Source organism: Porites lutea, chromosome 10 (genome assembly GCF_958299795.1).
Source record: "Porites lutea chromosome 10, jaPorLute2.1, whole genome shotgun sequence".
In the NCBI taxonomy this organism is placed as follows: domain Eukaryota; kingdom Metazoa; phylum Cnidaria; class Anthozoa; order Scleractinia; family Poritidae; genus Porites; species Porites lutea.
The window spans coordinates 12,191,265-12,207,523 of record NC_133210.1 but is presented as its reverse complement, the minus strand read 5'-3'; the positions used below and the strand labels follow the sequence as shown (position 1 = coordinate 12,207,523).

General features: G+C 38.7%; 3 protein-coding genes across 4 annotated transcripts in view; 1 reads left to right on the top strand and 2 right to left on the bottom strand.

Annotated features, from left to right (window-relative positions):
- The window catches only part of LOC140950715 (D-inositol 3-phosphate glycosyltransferase-like), an 11,298-nt gene extending 7,629 nt beyond the window's left edge, over positions 1-3,669 (bottom strand). Inside the window, exon 1 of the mRNA XM_073399956.1 lies at positions 3,545-3,669. The gene's annotated coding sequence lies outside the window, so the exon portion shown is untranslated. The remainder of the gene's footprint in view (positions 1-3,544) is intronic.
- LOC140950081 (cullin-3-like) overlaps positions 1-16,259 on the top strand; it is a 63,644-nt gene that overhangs the window by 40,982 nt on the left and 6,403 nt on the right. The gene's annotated exons all lie outside the window — the stretch shown is intronic.
- Positions 3,713-15,436, bottom strand: LOC140950714 (uncharacterized). Its single transcript, XM_073399955.1, has 3 exons — positions 15,157-15,436; positions 3,888-4,177; positions 3,713-3,823 (listed from the first exon to the last, which is right to left on the bottom strand). The coding sequence occupies exons 1-3, from the start codon at positions 15,434-15,436 to the stop codon at positions 3,713-3,715; spliced, it is 681 nt and encodes a 226-aa protein (XP_073256056.1).

The window sequence follows — 16,259 nt, the reverse complement described above, 5'->3', positions numbered from 1 at the left end:
GCGACCGAGTAGAGAATTTAGTACAACCGTTTCAGAGTTGTACTGCATGCAGTTGATAGTTTAAACGTTAAACATGAATTACGATGGAAAAAATAAAGCAGTTCTGTATCATGCAGACATTTCCAAACGATATTTCTCGGTTTGCCACTTGAAAATCGTGTTTTACATTTTGCATGAATTAAAGCAAAGGTCAAGGAGTAGTGACGTCACTGGACGGCATTAACGGCCGGTCGATTCAGACGTTACTGAGGGAGTAATAACGACTCGAAGTAATCGGATGAAATTCAGGCTAGTTTAATCAGGGTTCAGAGATTCTTTTTCAAGCAATATGCGGAATGCCGCACCCGCAACAGAGGCATTTTACCGGCCTTCGTTCATTTCTACAGTTTTTACGCAAAGCTACTATCAACAAATAAAAAGTGGTGATCTGTTGTAGACATCGCTAAAAAAGAATTATAAAGGCGTCTTAAGAAACAGCTTGGTTTTTTTCCTGATTTGTAATAATTAAACATCTTTGTACTCAAGTATGTTGTGTTGCTGCTTCTCGGATAGGTAAGTTGCTCGATACAGAAGTTCTAAAAACTCACTGAGGATAATTGTTTTGGAAACTATGTTGCTTGGAGAAAAATTAAAAACAAAAACAAATGAAATAGAAAGTAGCCTTTGTTGCGTTTCCGAGTGACACTTTTTTGCGGCGGAGTTTAATTTTAAAGATCAGGTGATTTTTTTGCACCTTTTCGATTTTGCAATTGACCAAGAAGCCTGTTTTTTCCTTTTAATTTTATCTGCGGTATATTTTGCAGTTTTAAAAATTCGAACTCATTCATTCGTGCACTTATAAATTCCCAAAAGGTAGAACTTGTTAACAGAAAATCCACACTGTTACACTGTCCACATTGTTACGATCCGTCTTTTGCTTGTTGATGCATGATAACCATGAAATTTCTAATGAATTAATGTTTAAAAAATAGCGATAACTCCGGAAAGTAAGGACAGAATGCTTATTGAATTACACCGCATTAGGATATTGGTCTGGTAATATTCTGCATTCTGACCAGTGACTGCGGGACCACTGGCTCCTTGCTGGCAGACTTTTTGTGCTGCTTACTCTCCCTGCAAGCCTTAGGCTTTATACTCAAAGGAGAAGTGCAACAAGTATGCGTGCATTTAAGGAGAAGGAACTAGAACGTCCTTGTTTCTTTGACACTAATGAAAAGAACTTACAGGGTTAAAACTAACTGTGCCAACTATTGGCATCATGTTCTGTTTGTAAGTGAAAAGCCAAACCATGTGACAGAGACACAGACACCCCACTGCACACTGCAAAACTGCAGAAATTCTTGAATTGTACGCTCTGTAAAATTCTTGAATGGTAAGTAATGAATAAGAAAATGAATAGCAATCAATGGAACACGTACAAAAACAGCACTTCAGTCTTAAGTCAAGAAAGGGGAGGAGCCCATCTTAATTGTTTCTGAAAATCTCACGGTTGTTTTTTGAGCTAATGTTATGAATAAACAATGACAGATAAATAACTTAATTTCTTGAATTTTTTTTTTCAAAAACCCATAAGTTAATCCTAAAAGGCAATTCGCGTAACAAAAACTGGATCGTGGATCCGTTCACGCAAGTTAAATCGGCTGAGCACGCGGCAAAAAATCAATTTCAAATGCACATTTTGTGGTTTTTCTTTCACGCCGATGTCAAAACGTAGAAAACGTCCATGAAACCTTTATAAATACAAAAATTCCCTTTTAAAAACGTAGTTGCCTTCACCATAGAGTACAGAATGTACCTAAAGTTACTTCAAAATCATCGCTGCCTTGGTTGGTTCAAAACAAGCCAAGTGCTACGATCCGCCAAGTAGAAACAAGGTTGTTGAATTCTTCGAAAGACAATCACATAGCGAAAAGCTTTCGTTTGTCCACAAAAAGAAAACTGAGCATTCCATTGAACTTTCTCTTTCCATTGTGTCTTTTATCGGCGTATTTTCAATCTTGAAATGCAAAACTTTAGTCTTGAAAACCACCGCATGATGAACGCGCGCCAGCCATTTTGTTGATGGATTACATTTACTAAGGAGTGCAAATCCGCTTCTTCGCCCGAGAGGGGGGGTATGGGCGATTTAGTTGAGGTAATAATTTTTTCCCCAACCTCTGGAGTTAGAAATTTTTTCCCACAAATATAACGGTGTAAGCTCTTTTTTCAGCCTCACACGTCATGAGTAATATTTTTTTTCAGCGCAGGATATTATTTTTCCCAGGAATTTCTTTGCATGCCTTTTTCCTCTCGAAATCAGTCTGCAGGATATTTTTTTTCCGAAATCATCCATAAACCCTCAAAAGTCAAATAGTCGGCCCCTAAAACCCCCCAAACATTTGCTCAGTTGACAGATTGCAATCATCTCTAAAACCTTTTGAAACAAAAGGAGACAAAAATCTCTAGGGGAGAGAGGAGGAATTCGTTTCTACTTTCCACTACCCGGAGAGTCCGTACGGACGGACGGACGCTGACGTCATAACCAAAATTTCTCGGATGGATAGTTTACGGAATTTTCTTACCCATGATGCTCCGCTATTATGAGTGCGAAATGATTGCACTCAAAAATTATCACAGTGTATTGCTGTTTGCGTAGTTCACTCTTAAGTCTTAGCTTGGATTTCCTCGTTCCTTATAGTCAAAGTACTTGCACGGCTGGGTTTTAGTAAGATCTACGTCCTCAAGACCAGTTTCAGTAAAAACTTTCCGCAAATTACTGACAAAAATTTCCTTCCAATTTAGCTAGCCTAATCGATGTTGAAACGTAATTTCCCTCCCAGAACAAGCCTAGCAGAGTTTGAAACGCAAATTTTTTCTCCGTTTTGGAATTTTACAGTATTCTGAAACTGAGTTAAATTTTATATTACTTATAATGATAAATTAAAAAACTTAAATAACACAGTCTCTATTAATAATGTTGTAATTAATGCCGAAAGGATTTGACTTTAGTTTTAAATGACGCAAGGGTCTCACAACTTCGGATCTCCTCTGGTAAATTCTTCCATATTTTGGTTCCATTGTAAGGTCTTGTAACTCTTTTGGGTAGAAGAAGGGCAACCTTTTTAACTGAATTCACTGTTGGTCGTGGGCTTCTGTAATTTTGATAGTCTGCCTGGTGCCAGGCCAGGAAAAATTATAAACATTACTATCGGTTTGTTATTGGCTCTTTGTTGGGCAAGAGAGATCCAAACTAGAGCTTGCATATGTCAAAACTAATGCTCAACATGATGGCAGCATGCGCCTTTTCGATTTTTTCTCTTGTGAAAAGATATAAATTCAACCTATCATTGGTAGCCAAGATTTACAATTTATAAGGGTAAACGGCTGCCCGCTTTTTAAAGATTCCTCGTTTTGTCTTATCTTCCACCTATCGAAAGAGATTCAGCGGAAAATTGCTTTGAAAATAGAGGCAGAACTAAAAAAATACATAAGTTCGATGTTATTTGCTTAAAAATTACATTAAACTTAACGGCTGAAGACTGTGCTGAATGTAAAATTTGCTAACCTCCATTAGTTTCCCGTGGCTGTTTTGTGAACGACGTTGTTCCCCTAGGTCTAGCCCCTTGGCTTTGGATGCCATGTCTACCAATGTCTCTATTACTGAATTCTGGACCTTTCTCCCGAGAAGGAATCTGTGTCTCTCTCATAGAGGAGAGCGTTTCTTGAGGTGAGTTCAAAGGGTTTGGAACCATTGTTGATCCGTCAGCCCTTTGATGCCAAGCCCCGCTAATTCTTCCAGTTCTGTAACTTTGATCCCCTCGTTCATCAAAAGAACAATATAGCCCTTTGAAAGAAGATTGCCTTTCTGGTAGTGAGTGATACGGCCTCGAAGTTGTGGATGGAGCCACTTCCCTTTGAGATGGGGGTATGGGTTTTGTGACAGCCCGCCGTTGTGGTGGATGATATTCAAACTTCTGCCCTTTCTTCCTCGGGTCAAAGAAATGCAGTAGTGCTTTCGCGTGAATTTCTCTGTGTTTCGTATCCCAGGAAAAAACAAAGCTCTTCTTTCCATCTAAGAATTCTTCGACAAACTGCGAAGATATCTTCCTCCTTGCCCATCGTGAAATGAACTCTCTGTCTTCCTCGTCTTCGTTCTTGTAGTTATCATCTCCACCAATAACGATCATAACTCTATTACCTGCAAAGAATACACACAAATTTGAAAAGGGACTGTCTGGTAGCGTCTCTCAAACCCAGGGACTCAATAAATGACACTGGGGTTTGTTATACTGGACAAGCGAACCCTATAGTAACTTATAGATATTAAGAGTGAATGTCAGTAAAAATCAAACAAAAATCCAAAATTCGTGGCCACAGTCAAAAAGTCGATTGGGCTCATTTTTTGTCCAGGGAAAGGCTAAGGTACTACCTTCAGTAAAATGGAACTAGGTTTTTTGAAATACGCTTTTCTTTTGAAATAAACCGTTAAAAATAATTTTGCCGTATTTGGCTATGCGCCAGCTCAAAATTTCCCTATGTTCAAAATAATCGAGTTCGATCTAAAACATAGCAGCTAGTCTTCTTTTGCTATAACTAGTCAGTAGGGGCCTTGCTTTATTGAATTATATGGCTAGTTTTTGTCTCAGGTTATTTATGTAAGAAATAAACTCGAAATTTGAAGGAACATTTACAGCCCTTCAAGGACATGCAAAAGTAGGGTTAAATCATCGCGATGGAAAGGGATGTGGTAGTGCCTGAAAATCGTTGATATTACTTCCACAAATTCCTCAAATACATTCCTTAAAAGTTAAAGTTTTGTTTTTCTGGGATCTTGTAAAATTTTCGAACGGGCGCCGACTCCATAAAATCGCAATCTGACCTAAAATTTAGGTCACAAACAACAAGGCGTCACGCGATAGATTCGACAAAGATAAACGACAATTTTGGCTCATTTTGTTTATAGTCATTTGAAGTCATCGTGTTGCTTAAATGATACAGGTAAGCTAAAATAGTGTGTTTTTCAAACACAGTTTAGTGTTGTTCAGAGGGCTATTTAGTCATACAGTTGAAATAAAAAGTGAATTGGGTATTCCTGCAAACACTGAATACTAGCCTTTCCACTTCACTGATCATGACTGGCACTCATTTCTTGTGAATGGTAACCTGAGAGCAGGTGTCCTTCTTCCTTTTTGAGCTATTTTGAAAAAATAGCTCATATGTCAGTGGTGTGAGCGTATGTATCTTTGTGGATTTGTATCTTTGTGGCTTTTTATGTTGGGATGTTTGTTGCAAGAGCCAATAAGGTTGAAGGTACTATGAGTTGATGCTTAGGAACCAATGAGATCTTGGCATCTATTTAAACATGGCATTGGTAGAGGTCGAACAAGGGCACTTTGAGACCGCCATCTTGATCCTTCACAATTTTTTCTTCTTTTATTATGGGTACAGGTGTTTGGAAGCATTACATAAAATATCTTCATGATTCAAACGCTGTGAACAGTGATGCAGCTGTTTAAGGGTTCATATTTTAGTGTAGATGCTTCTTCAAGACATTTGTGACCGATTCGGCTATCGCGAACGGCACAACGCACGTATTTATGAGTTGTGTTTCACCCGCTTCAAGGTAGAGTATAAAAAAAGATCATATATTTTCAAAGCTGTTCCAGTGAAGTAATAATTGATATTTAGATATGGACTTTAACTTGAAAGTATGCGGCCTATAAAATGTGGTTTTACAAGTTTGAAAGGCAGCTTATTTTTTTAAAAGCTGTACCGAGTATTGTTAATTCTGTAAACAAGCTTTAAAAATATTATTCTCTCGCTTACAAAGTTCAACAGACCTTTTTTTTTCGTTCCGGTAAAACAAAATAATAATAATAAGTGAACAACATGATACATCCTTCCTGCATACTAAGCATTATAGTTATTGAAACGTATTTTATTTAGTAAAGGTGAGTAACGTAAGTAGAAACAATAGCGTTAGGGAATACAATTGGAAGAAGCTAGTTGACACAATAATTACTTCGGCGGAGCGCGAAGTAAAGGTTTCGCGACGCTCAGGAATGTATCAAAGTTACAATTTTTTGACAAGATTGGGCATGCAAAGTCTGTAGGTTTTCGGTTTTATTCGGCTATTTAACGAAGTGAGAACCGAATTAATTCGAGATACCTCGAGATCACTTCGATTTCTTTGATTTATTCTTTAAGTTTTTCGAGGAAGAAAGAATTATTATTTTGGCTTTCCCGGGGTTTGAACCGACTCACCTGTGTGACCCGTCAGATCGGAGGAGACTCTAAGTTGAGGGATTAGCCGATTGCGCTACTGCGACCCAAGGTAGTTTGGCATATGAAAAATAGTTATGAAATGATGCGCTAGTTTCGGGACAAGATTGGGCGTGCAAGTTCGTGACTTTTCGGCTTGTTTCAACTATTTCACGAAATGAGACCGGACCGCTTCGTGATATCTTGAGATCACTTCGAGTTTAGTCTTTAACAAGACGCTACGGAGCTAGCGTACACTTCGGCGTCGTGGTTGTGGAACTAATTAATTGTAAATGCGGAGGAATAGTAAGAAATCAAATATGGTAAGAGTAAGGTGTGAAATTATGGGATTTGTCAGGATAATCTGCAAAGAGCAACATCAAAGAGGCCTACTTGCCAAAAACTAGCATTTCAAGACAAATTGTCTCCGCGATATTAGCCCACTTATGCTCTGATAACTCCATATAAATCCTTCTAAAAAACAATTCTCTATTTTTCTTAGTCACATCAGGCTTCAAAAACAGCATAGCAGTCTCATGTACTGATTAAAGATATGTAAGGCATGGGTAAGGAGTCAATTACGTTGAGCATGGAATTGGTTAAAACTCAAAGTCACGAGTTCGAATGTTTGGAGGATAATTATTCACTGACTATCAGCACGCAGGGATGTCGGATTAACACAAGGAAGTTTAACACCAAAGAGAACTAGCCTTTACAGAGCTTTAAAACACAGCATCCGCCGACACAAACTTGACTTGAACTTTGAGTAAAACTAAACAGCCTCTACCAATAATAACAAACTCTCACTTGAACTTCAGATATCTTACGGCTTCCGCGAACTTGTAAACACAGAACCTGAAAATCGACCTTCGTCACACTTGACTAAACACAGCAGTCCAGCTCGTGGGAAAAAAACATAGTTCGTCAAAAGAACTCGCTTAGAACTTGTATACCGTTTGACATAAGGTTCTAGAAAATACTAAAAAGGCGAATAGTAGTAGCTTTTCGACATATTTTATGATTTCAGTAACTGATGCAAATCTGCTGATTCATGCTGAAATGTAAACATGCCCTAATTAATTATTCATGGCTAATCCAAAAACGTAGAGAACGTTCGAGAAAGTCACGCAACGCATGAAAGCAATTTTACTACGTAACACTCAACAAAGACAAAATGTCTTTGTGCAGCATTTTGTAACTTTAAATTCATCATAAAACAGTTCGAAAGGAGGGCTCACTCGTGAAATCTTTTTCAACACTCGAAGAGAAATTTCGTGTCTCTGCGCGGCCACGAAATATTCTCTATTTATTCCTCGAGTAATTAAAGACTAAACTCGAAGTGATCTCAAGATATCACGAAGTAGTCCAATCTCATTTCGTGAAATAGTTGAAACAAGCCGAAAAGTCACGAACTTGCACGCCCAATCTTGTCCCGAAACTAGTGCATAATTTCATAACTATTTTTCACATTCCAAACTACCTTGGGTCGCAGTAGCGCAATCGGCTAATCTCTCAACTTAGAGTCTCCTCTGATCTGACGGTTCACACAGGTGAGTCGGTTCAAACCCCGGACAGGCCAAAATAGTAATTCTTTCTTCCTCGAAAAAGTTAAAGAATAAATCAAAGAAATCGAAGTGATCTCGAGATATCTCGAACTAATTCGGCTCTCACTTCGTCAAATAGTCGAGTAGAGCCGAAAACCTACAGACTTTGCTCGCCCAATCTTGTCAAAAAACTGCAACTTTGATACATTCCTGAGCGTCGCGAATCCTTTACTTCGCGCTCCGCCGAACTAATTACTCGAGGAATAAATAGAGGATATTTCGTGGCCGCGCAGAGACACGAAATTTCTCTTCGAGTGTTGAAAAAGATTTCACGAGTGAGCCCTCCTTTCGAACTGTTTTATGATGAATTTAAAGTTACAAAATGCTGCAAAAAGACATTTTGTCTTTGTTGAGTGTTACGTAGTAAAATTGCTTTCATGCGTTGCGTGACTTTCTCGAACGTTCTCTACGTTTTTGGATTAGCCATGAATAATTAATTAGGGCATGTTTACATTTCAGCATGAGTCAGCAGATTTGCATCAGTTATTGAAATCATAAAATATGTCGAAAAGCTACCACTATTCGACTGCTGTTTAGTATTTTCTAGAACGTTATGTCAAACGGTATACAAGTTCCAAGCGAGTTCTTTTGAAGAACTAAGTTTTCTCCCAGGAGCTGGACTGCTGTGTTTAGTCAAGTGTGACGAAGGTCGATTTTCAGGTATTGTGTTTACAAGTTCGCGGAAGCCGTAAGATATCTGAAGTTCAAGTGAGAGTTTGTTGTTATTGGTAGAGGCTGTTTAGTTTTACTCAAAGTTCAAGTCAAGTTTGTGTTGGTGGATGCCGTGTTTTAAAGCTCTGTAAAGGCTATGTTCCTTTGGTGTTAAACTTCCTTGTGTTAATCCGACATCCCTGCGTGCTGATAGTCAGTGAATAATTATCCTCAAAACATTCGAACTCGTGACTTTGAGTTTTAACCAATTCCATGCTCAACGTAATTGACTCCTTACCCATGCCTTACATATCTTTAATCAGTACATGAGACTGCTATGCTGTTTTTGAAGCTTGATGTGACTAAGAAAAATAGAGAATTGTTTTTTTAGAAGGATTTGTATGGAGTCATCAGAGCATAACTGGGCTAATATCTCGGAGACAATTTGTCTTGAAATGCTAGTTTTTGGCAAGTAGGCCTCTTGGATGTTGCTCTTTTCAGAATATCCTGACAAATCCCATAATTTCACAAATTAACACCTTACTCTTACCATATTTGATTTCTTACTATTCCTCCGCATTTACAATTAATTAGTTCCACAACCACGACGCCGAAGTGTACGCTACGTAGCGTCTTGTTAGATACTGTTTTATTGAGTGGAGTAACATGATATGAGCAAGAAATATATTTAGGCAGTTCGATAATTTTCTTGGAAGTTAATAAATGTTAGGCTATCAACCTTGACATGGCATGAAACATAATTTAATTGCAGATGTTGTAATAAAGCCGAGGTGATTTCTTAAAATCGTTGAGAAAATTATGTAGTAAACAATTTGCGTTTTTTAAGTACGAATTGTAAAAGGGCCAAAGACCAACATCTTTACGTGCAAATTGTGTGCATGAGTTATTTTTATAATTCTGTTTACTAGATTACCGTGTGATAACTCGAATTCCCTCACGTACAAACAACGAAAGGGGGCAAAGTCCAACACTTTCACGTGCCAGTTGTGTGACTGTACATCTCATGCAGATTGGCTTTTCATAATAATAATAGTAACTTGAACGTATGAAGACCTGTTTCGTTTTGTAACCAATGCCTTAAAAAGGCTCTTGTCTTTTAAGAAGCAATAGCTTTTAAAACATGAAGAAATAAGTTGTTGGAGTTAAGGACTGTTTCACTGAGTAGAATTGCACGTGAAAACCTCGTGAATTGTGATGATGCAACCATCTACCACAATGATAAGAATCCTGGTATTTCTTAACTACACGAATTCGATGAGTCACATTTTGGCTTAAGAAACTCCGAGGAAACGTTAGAGTTTTCCTTCTAATCAACGTTTGGTGAGTAGATATTTATTTTACTTTAATAATCTGTTTAACTTGCACCAAATGTAACAGGGAAAGGCAGGGGAAAGTGAATATATAGCATGAGGATCGATGCATCTGAGCGTTTCGCGTTTTCATTTATATACGGCAATACCCAATTTCGCATGAAAACCCAGTCTACATTTAGGACGAAAAAGGAAGATTCACCACTCTTGGTAAGGTTACACTGAAGCATTAAAGTCACACTGAAGCATTCAAAATAGCTCATGCACGTTTAACGTGCCTATGTTTTTGTTTGGGGATGGGCGATTGTTTCGATAGTATTCTGCGGGGCTATATTATTTTTTTTGCAATTCACATATAAGACGATACAGTGCTTACTGGGAATTAATATTCGCGGTTTTAGAAAGTTCAACAAGTTGTACATTTAATGTAATTTAGTAATGAAAATACATACACTGCGCCGCAATCGTGGCAGTCAATATATATAACTTTTCGACTATGAAGTAATTTTTTTCCTATCAAAATTGAGCCCTTTTTTTAAGCTTAAGCGTTTTTGTAGATCGTGAAATAAAATGACAATGGTGTCCCACCAAATCTGGCATATACTCCGCCTCTTTTTCAACATGTTTTTTTTTCCAAACAGTTGTAAATTGTAATAACGATGACGACGATGATGATGATGATGATGATGAAAATGGTTTTGTAATGGTTATGATGATGATGATAATAGTGAAAATGGTGAAGATGTTGATGTGATGATATCAAAGATGGTACTAATGATGATGATGCTTCTCCTGCTGCTGCTGCCGCTGATGATTATGATGATGATAATGATGAGGGTGTTGATGATGATTATGACGACGCAGGAGCCGGATGATGATGATGAGGAGGATAATAGTGATCAGATGATAATGTCGGCGTGCGAAGCCTTCTCTGCGGACCATTCTGTTGATAAATCTGCTCGGGATAGAGTTGACGCCAAGGGTTTGTATGGGAGATTGAGGTCCCCCCCTGATGGAGTTCTGATGAGCTATTTCGCTATTTACCGCTATTTATCAGTAAAATGGACTTAGCTGACCGTATACTCGCCCTTGCCTCAAAACGTTGCCTTCTGTGTTCGGCCGTGTATAGTCATGGGGTAGTGGAGACAAAAGGCCATTTTTAGCTTTATTTAGATTAGAGGCAAACATAAAACTGGCGTCGATTTCTTAATCCAAAATGATGGTGTTGAAATGATCATAAGGCCGCATAAAGCATCCGATAATTAGAGAAGTGGGTGCTCAAAGGTAAACTTGCTACCAGGCTTCAAGTCTCCCTAAGGGTACTCCTGGTGGGGGTGTGCTGTCCGGTTCTCAAAATCCTGACCCTATTTTTGACCAAAAATTTTAGACAGCAGTGACTATCGCTTGTGTCCATTTTAGTTTATTCAAAATCCAGGGAAAAGCGCAATGGGGACGAGGTTGAGAGGGAGGGTATCTCGAGACATCATAGAATCTATGAGTCGATGTTCATCAGTTATCCTCATTGATTAAAAACAGACAGAAAAAGTACGTGTCTTTGGCAAAAATTTTCACCCTGTATAAATGCGATTTAGGTAAGGGTGCGTAAGTGTGTGCTTATAGGGATAATCAAGAGAGGATAAAGGGGACAGAGAAGGCATCCTCCATATACACCCTATTCCATAGGTAATTCGTCTCGAGTTATTTTTAAGACCACAGATCCCAGGGGGGATTAGACAACAGCCAATCACATAGCGCGAATGTGTTCCGCGTGGATGACCCACGCTCAGAGCCACGCGTCCTTCACGAACTGAGGCAGAAAAAAATGGCGGAAGACGCGGATAGCAATATTGCTATTCGTTTTGTCGACGGAAACGACTAAAGAGAGATTTCTGCTCAAGCTGTGTCAGCGAAACGGAAATTAAAAAAGAATCGCCCTTCCTCTCTTGTATAGAGCTAACAGTACAGCAGGGAAATCCTTAACACAGTGAACATTCTCTCAAGATCATTTATAACTTACAGTGTGAAGAGAGCAATTTCTGGTTTGATATTTATTCTTTTATTAGTCTTTTATTATTCAACAAAAATAACACTTGGCGTCCTATAATAATAATAATAATAATAATAATAATAATAATAATAATAATAATAATAATAATAATAATAATAATAATAATTTAATAACTTCTAGAGCGCTATTTACTTTCACTGATCAACAGCGGTTAACAACTTAAAAAAACTACAATACAATTCAAATTTGTAAAACTAATTACATGTACATGAATATGACTTGCTACTTGCTTTATTGAACAAACGACCGGTTTCAAAAGACCGGTGAAATTTCTCATTTTATTAAAGCACTGAGGTTACGATAACTTCGAGTTAAACTGATTTCACGGGTTGTCAAAGAGTCGAGCGATTCCCTTTTCCCAGGTGAGCGCCGACTCATTTCGCTTCAATATTCACAAATGCTCTTGATATCTTTACGCTTTCATTGCCTTTCTCCCGACATGTTTTGCATGGCATTTAGTCATGCGAAACCTTCACGAAACAGCCACGCAGCGCGCGAGGTAACTTTAACCCGATTCTAAAAATAACTCGAGACGAATTACCTATGGAATAGGGTGTGTATGGGGGATCCTCTCTTGGGATAATAGGGAATTTAAGATCCAACGACGCGGACGGTAACGTGAACGTCAAAAAGACAATAGGTTTGATTAGCAAAACAACAACTTTGCACGTGCACCATGCTTTTTGTACATTTCTCTGCCCGTTTTTGCACGACTACGACGTGAAAATTCCTAATTTCGCGTTTTACGGAGGACGTAAACAAGCAACGACGAAATTTTATTTCTCTTACTGTACTTGGATATGGTGCCTAGGAATTCAGCTCCAGGAGGGTTCGCCTACATTTGACAAAGTAAGTGGGTAGGAATAATTGCGATATAGACTGAAAGAACGCAAATTCACTTTTTAAGCGACGTTCTCACTGCCGTCGCGTCGTTGGATCTTAAAGTCCCTAATATAAAGGTTCACGCGCAGTTACCTTGTCCTTCCCTCGCGCGGACCTATTCAACATTGATCCAATCCTGCCACGCAAATAATTATTACAAAACAACTGAATGTACAAACTGGTCAAGAACAACTCCTGTCCGGCATCAAGAATAACCCCACTCAGTTCTCGTAGCGTTGTGTTAATTAACGCCTGAGCTACTAATTACCTCTTGAATCTAGAAATAAATGCTTCACTAATGTATTCAATATGGTTGATGTACCTGCAATTAATCTTTTTTTTTTATTGAAAAGCGGAATTTTTAAATAACTTCTTATTCCATGTTTTAACTGACGTAAGAGTTTTTTTTTTTTAAAAAATCTGTGCTTCAAAAGTATTGCGTGACCGTTATGGAAATTTGACACGATCAAGTGAACCCAAGGTCAGCGTTATTTTGAGTTGAGCGTATCTTAAGGTGAGGGAAAACGAAGGCTAAACTCTAAATCATTTTGGGAAATTCCTGCAGATAATTAAAGCAGTTTTCACTTCAAAATAGTAAGATGTGATGTGAAACGTCTGGCAGAATCTCAAGCAAGTGAGGAAAATGCGGTACGTCTACATGATACTGGTAACAGTGCACTTTAGATAACTTCAGATGCATTTGGGCTCCTGGGTTTGTGTTAAAATTCGGGGCTTTTTACCGCTTTTGTTCGTTTACGTGCATTGAAACTGAATTTCAGCATTCTCTGCCACTTTCTGTCTTTATAGACACCGAATAATATTTGTTTAATTTGATTTAACTGCGTGCTCACGTACAAGTTATTCCTTTTTATAACAAGGCGCCATTTGCTGCAACTCAACTGCTGTTTAAACTCAGAAGAGTGAAGATCCCAGAGAAATAGGAATACGTACAAAGAACCATCCGTCCAGGATACGTAAATGAAGTTTGGTTAATTTTGAGACAATACCACACATATTTTTGCTGAGTTGTTCGGAACCATGTTTCGCGTGTTGTTCAAACGTCAGCTGAAACGTGCGAATATGCTGTTTACAAATCCACTAGTAATTTTCTTATTGAAGACATTAAACCACACATATTACTATTTTTCAAAAGAGGAAGACCTAGTGTACCCAACTATAGTTAAAAAGGCCTGAATTTAGTTTTTGTGTCCTAATAAGGACTTCCTGAAAGCCGCGTAATTTCACGTTTAAAACCAGTCAAATTCTGATATGTTTGGTCGAGACGGTTTTTTATTGTTTGTAGCCGTTAAAAAGACTATTTCCAAAAAACTAACCTCATTTCATTTCACTACACACCTTAGGTTTACTGCACACAAAAAAGGAGCGAAATCGGTTTTTGACCGTGGCCGCGATTTTTCCTATTTTGTTTGATTTTACAGACGTTCACTCTTAAGGGGCACCCAACGAGAACATAGTTCAAAACCACTTAAACATAGCATTGTTAAACGTATTTTAGTATTTTTAAGTCATATTTTTATCCCCTAAAAATTTTCATCTGTTCCGATTTCCTAGCTGAAAGTCTAGTGATCCGAGAATTATAGGGATCAAACCTTACCTTTTCGAAAACTTCAGCCAGGAAAAAGGCTCGCGAAAATTCTAGATGACCTTTTTAGGATAAAAATCTGTTAAAAGTGGGCAATTATACCATTTTTTAGATGTTCGAAAATCCTAGGAGAGATTCTTCCGAACAGATATTTTCCGAAAATTGACGTTGGGTGCCCCTGATTGAACTAGGCAAGAGGTCAGCCAAGATGTTCAGCTGACTGAGACTAAATTTAAGTCCCATAATTTGGACTCTTTTACGCTCACACGCCTCTGACCTACGTTCCTCGAACCCGCCTTGAACTTTAGGCCCGCGGGGGACTCTAGGTCCTTTGCGAATTGTGTAAATCCCATCCAGTGGCCTTTTACTTCTAGTATTATTGGTTGTGGTACTTCCAAATAGTTGGCCATCGCCTGGTATTTACTGTCGTTTCCCTCGGGCTAAACATGGTCTGTTTTAAAAGCTGCCGCAGCGGTAATTAGAGTTCTCCCATCCCGACTAGTCGAACAGAGCACTTCCCCGCCCCCCCCACCCTGCACTAATAAATCACTTTCGCTTCTGAGACACTTCTGGCATGTAAATTTTGGCTCGATTTCACTAAGATTCCGAGCATTAAAACTTTTACCATAAACTAGAGTCAAATTTATCCTATTTGCATATAGCCTCCCACGCAGGCGTTCTTAGGGGTTCGTCACGCATTCCTGACGAACCCCTAAGAACGTCTGCGTGGGACGCTAATTTGCATAGTATAGGATGTATTTTCTGATTATTCTTTACCTGTTTTCTCTAGCAAAGCTCTGTAAAGCTTAGCGTATCCAATACCAGCGTTCTCTTCGTTGATCGAGAGCCGGGATTCATGTGCTTGTACGACCAACACTGCTACGTCCATCTCAAGCTCCGGAATGGTTCTATCACTTAACTGAGTCATCTCAGAAAGCGAAAAGTAGCGGGACACTACGTTAGATGACTTTGCGACGGCTTTCAACCAATCTTCGACGACATTTAGCTTATATGTACGGTCACAGTTAAAAAGATAAATGTTTAGTTGCTTTGACATCGCTCCCCGTTCGCCTTCGACTTGCAGGTCTTCTCAATGTTCTCCGTCTTCTAAATCGATAGACAATAATTTCGCATTGTTATATCCCTAGACATTCACTCAACTAATCAGGGACAGCCATTGGCCGATTCTTGATCACGTGGCCTTGACTAAAATCAATCAGAACGAAGTGGCGTGACAGAAGGCCAGTTTTCTGTTTTGTGAATGAACACAGCAACATTCACAACAACACAAACATGAAGCTTCAATCTAAAAAGCAACGGTTTTCAAAGTTATCCCAGAAGAGAAATAGCAGCTAGTGGAGGAAAAAGATGCATATAATCTGAGGAAAGTACTTTGTTAATCATTCATTCAATGGTTTTGAGAATGAAATTTTTGTTCTTATAAGTACCGAGTCGTACTGTTTTGATACGCTCCGCTTAAGCGTATTCTTTTTTGCTGTTGAAGTACGTTGAAGTGCAAGTCTAGAAATATAACAAAACACTTAATGTCAGGTGCCTCGGGAAACCAGTTAGTTTTGTTTTCCCTCGAGTCCTGATGTTTCCCTCGACTTCGTCTCGGGAAACATTAGGGCACTCCGGGAAAACAGAACCAACTGTAGCTGTTTCCTTCGGGATCTGGCATTAAGTGTATAATGTTCCCGAGAAAGCTTGCATACATCACGCTCGGATTAAAAGGGCACTCAACGCGTGACCAGCCGAACTGTCACATATATTAACTACAGCCTGTCAGTCAATTGCGTAACGTAGTTTCCCAGAAAAAGAAGCAGAAAATATATGTCATCTGGGTCAGCACTCGTTAACATCCGTCGAAAGGCCCTTTA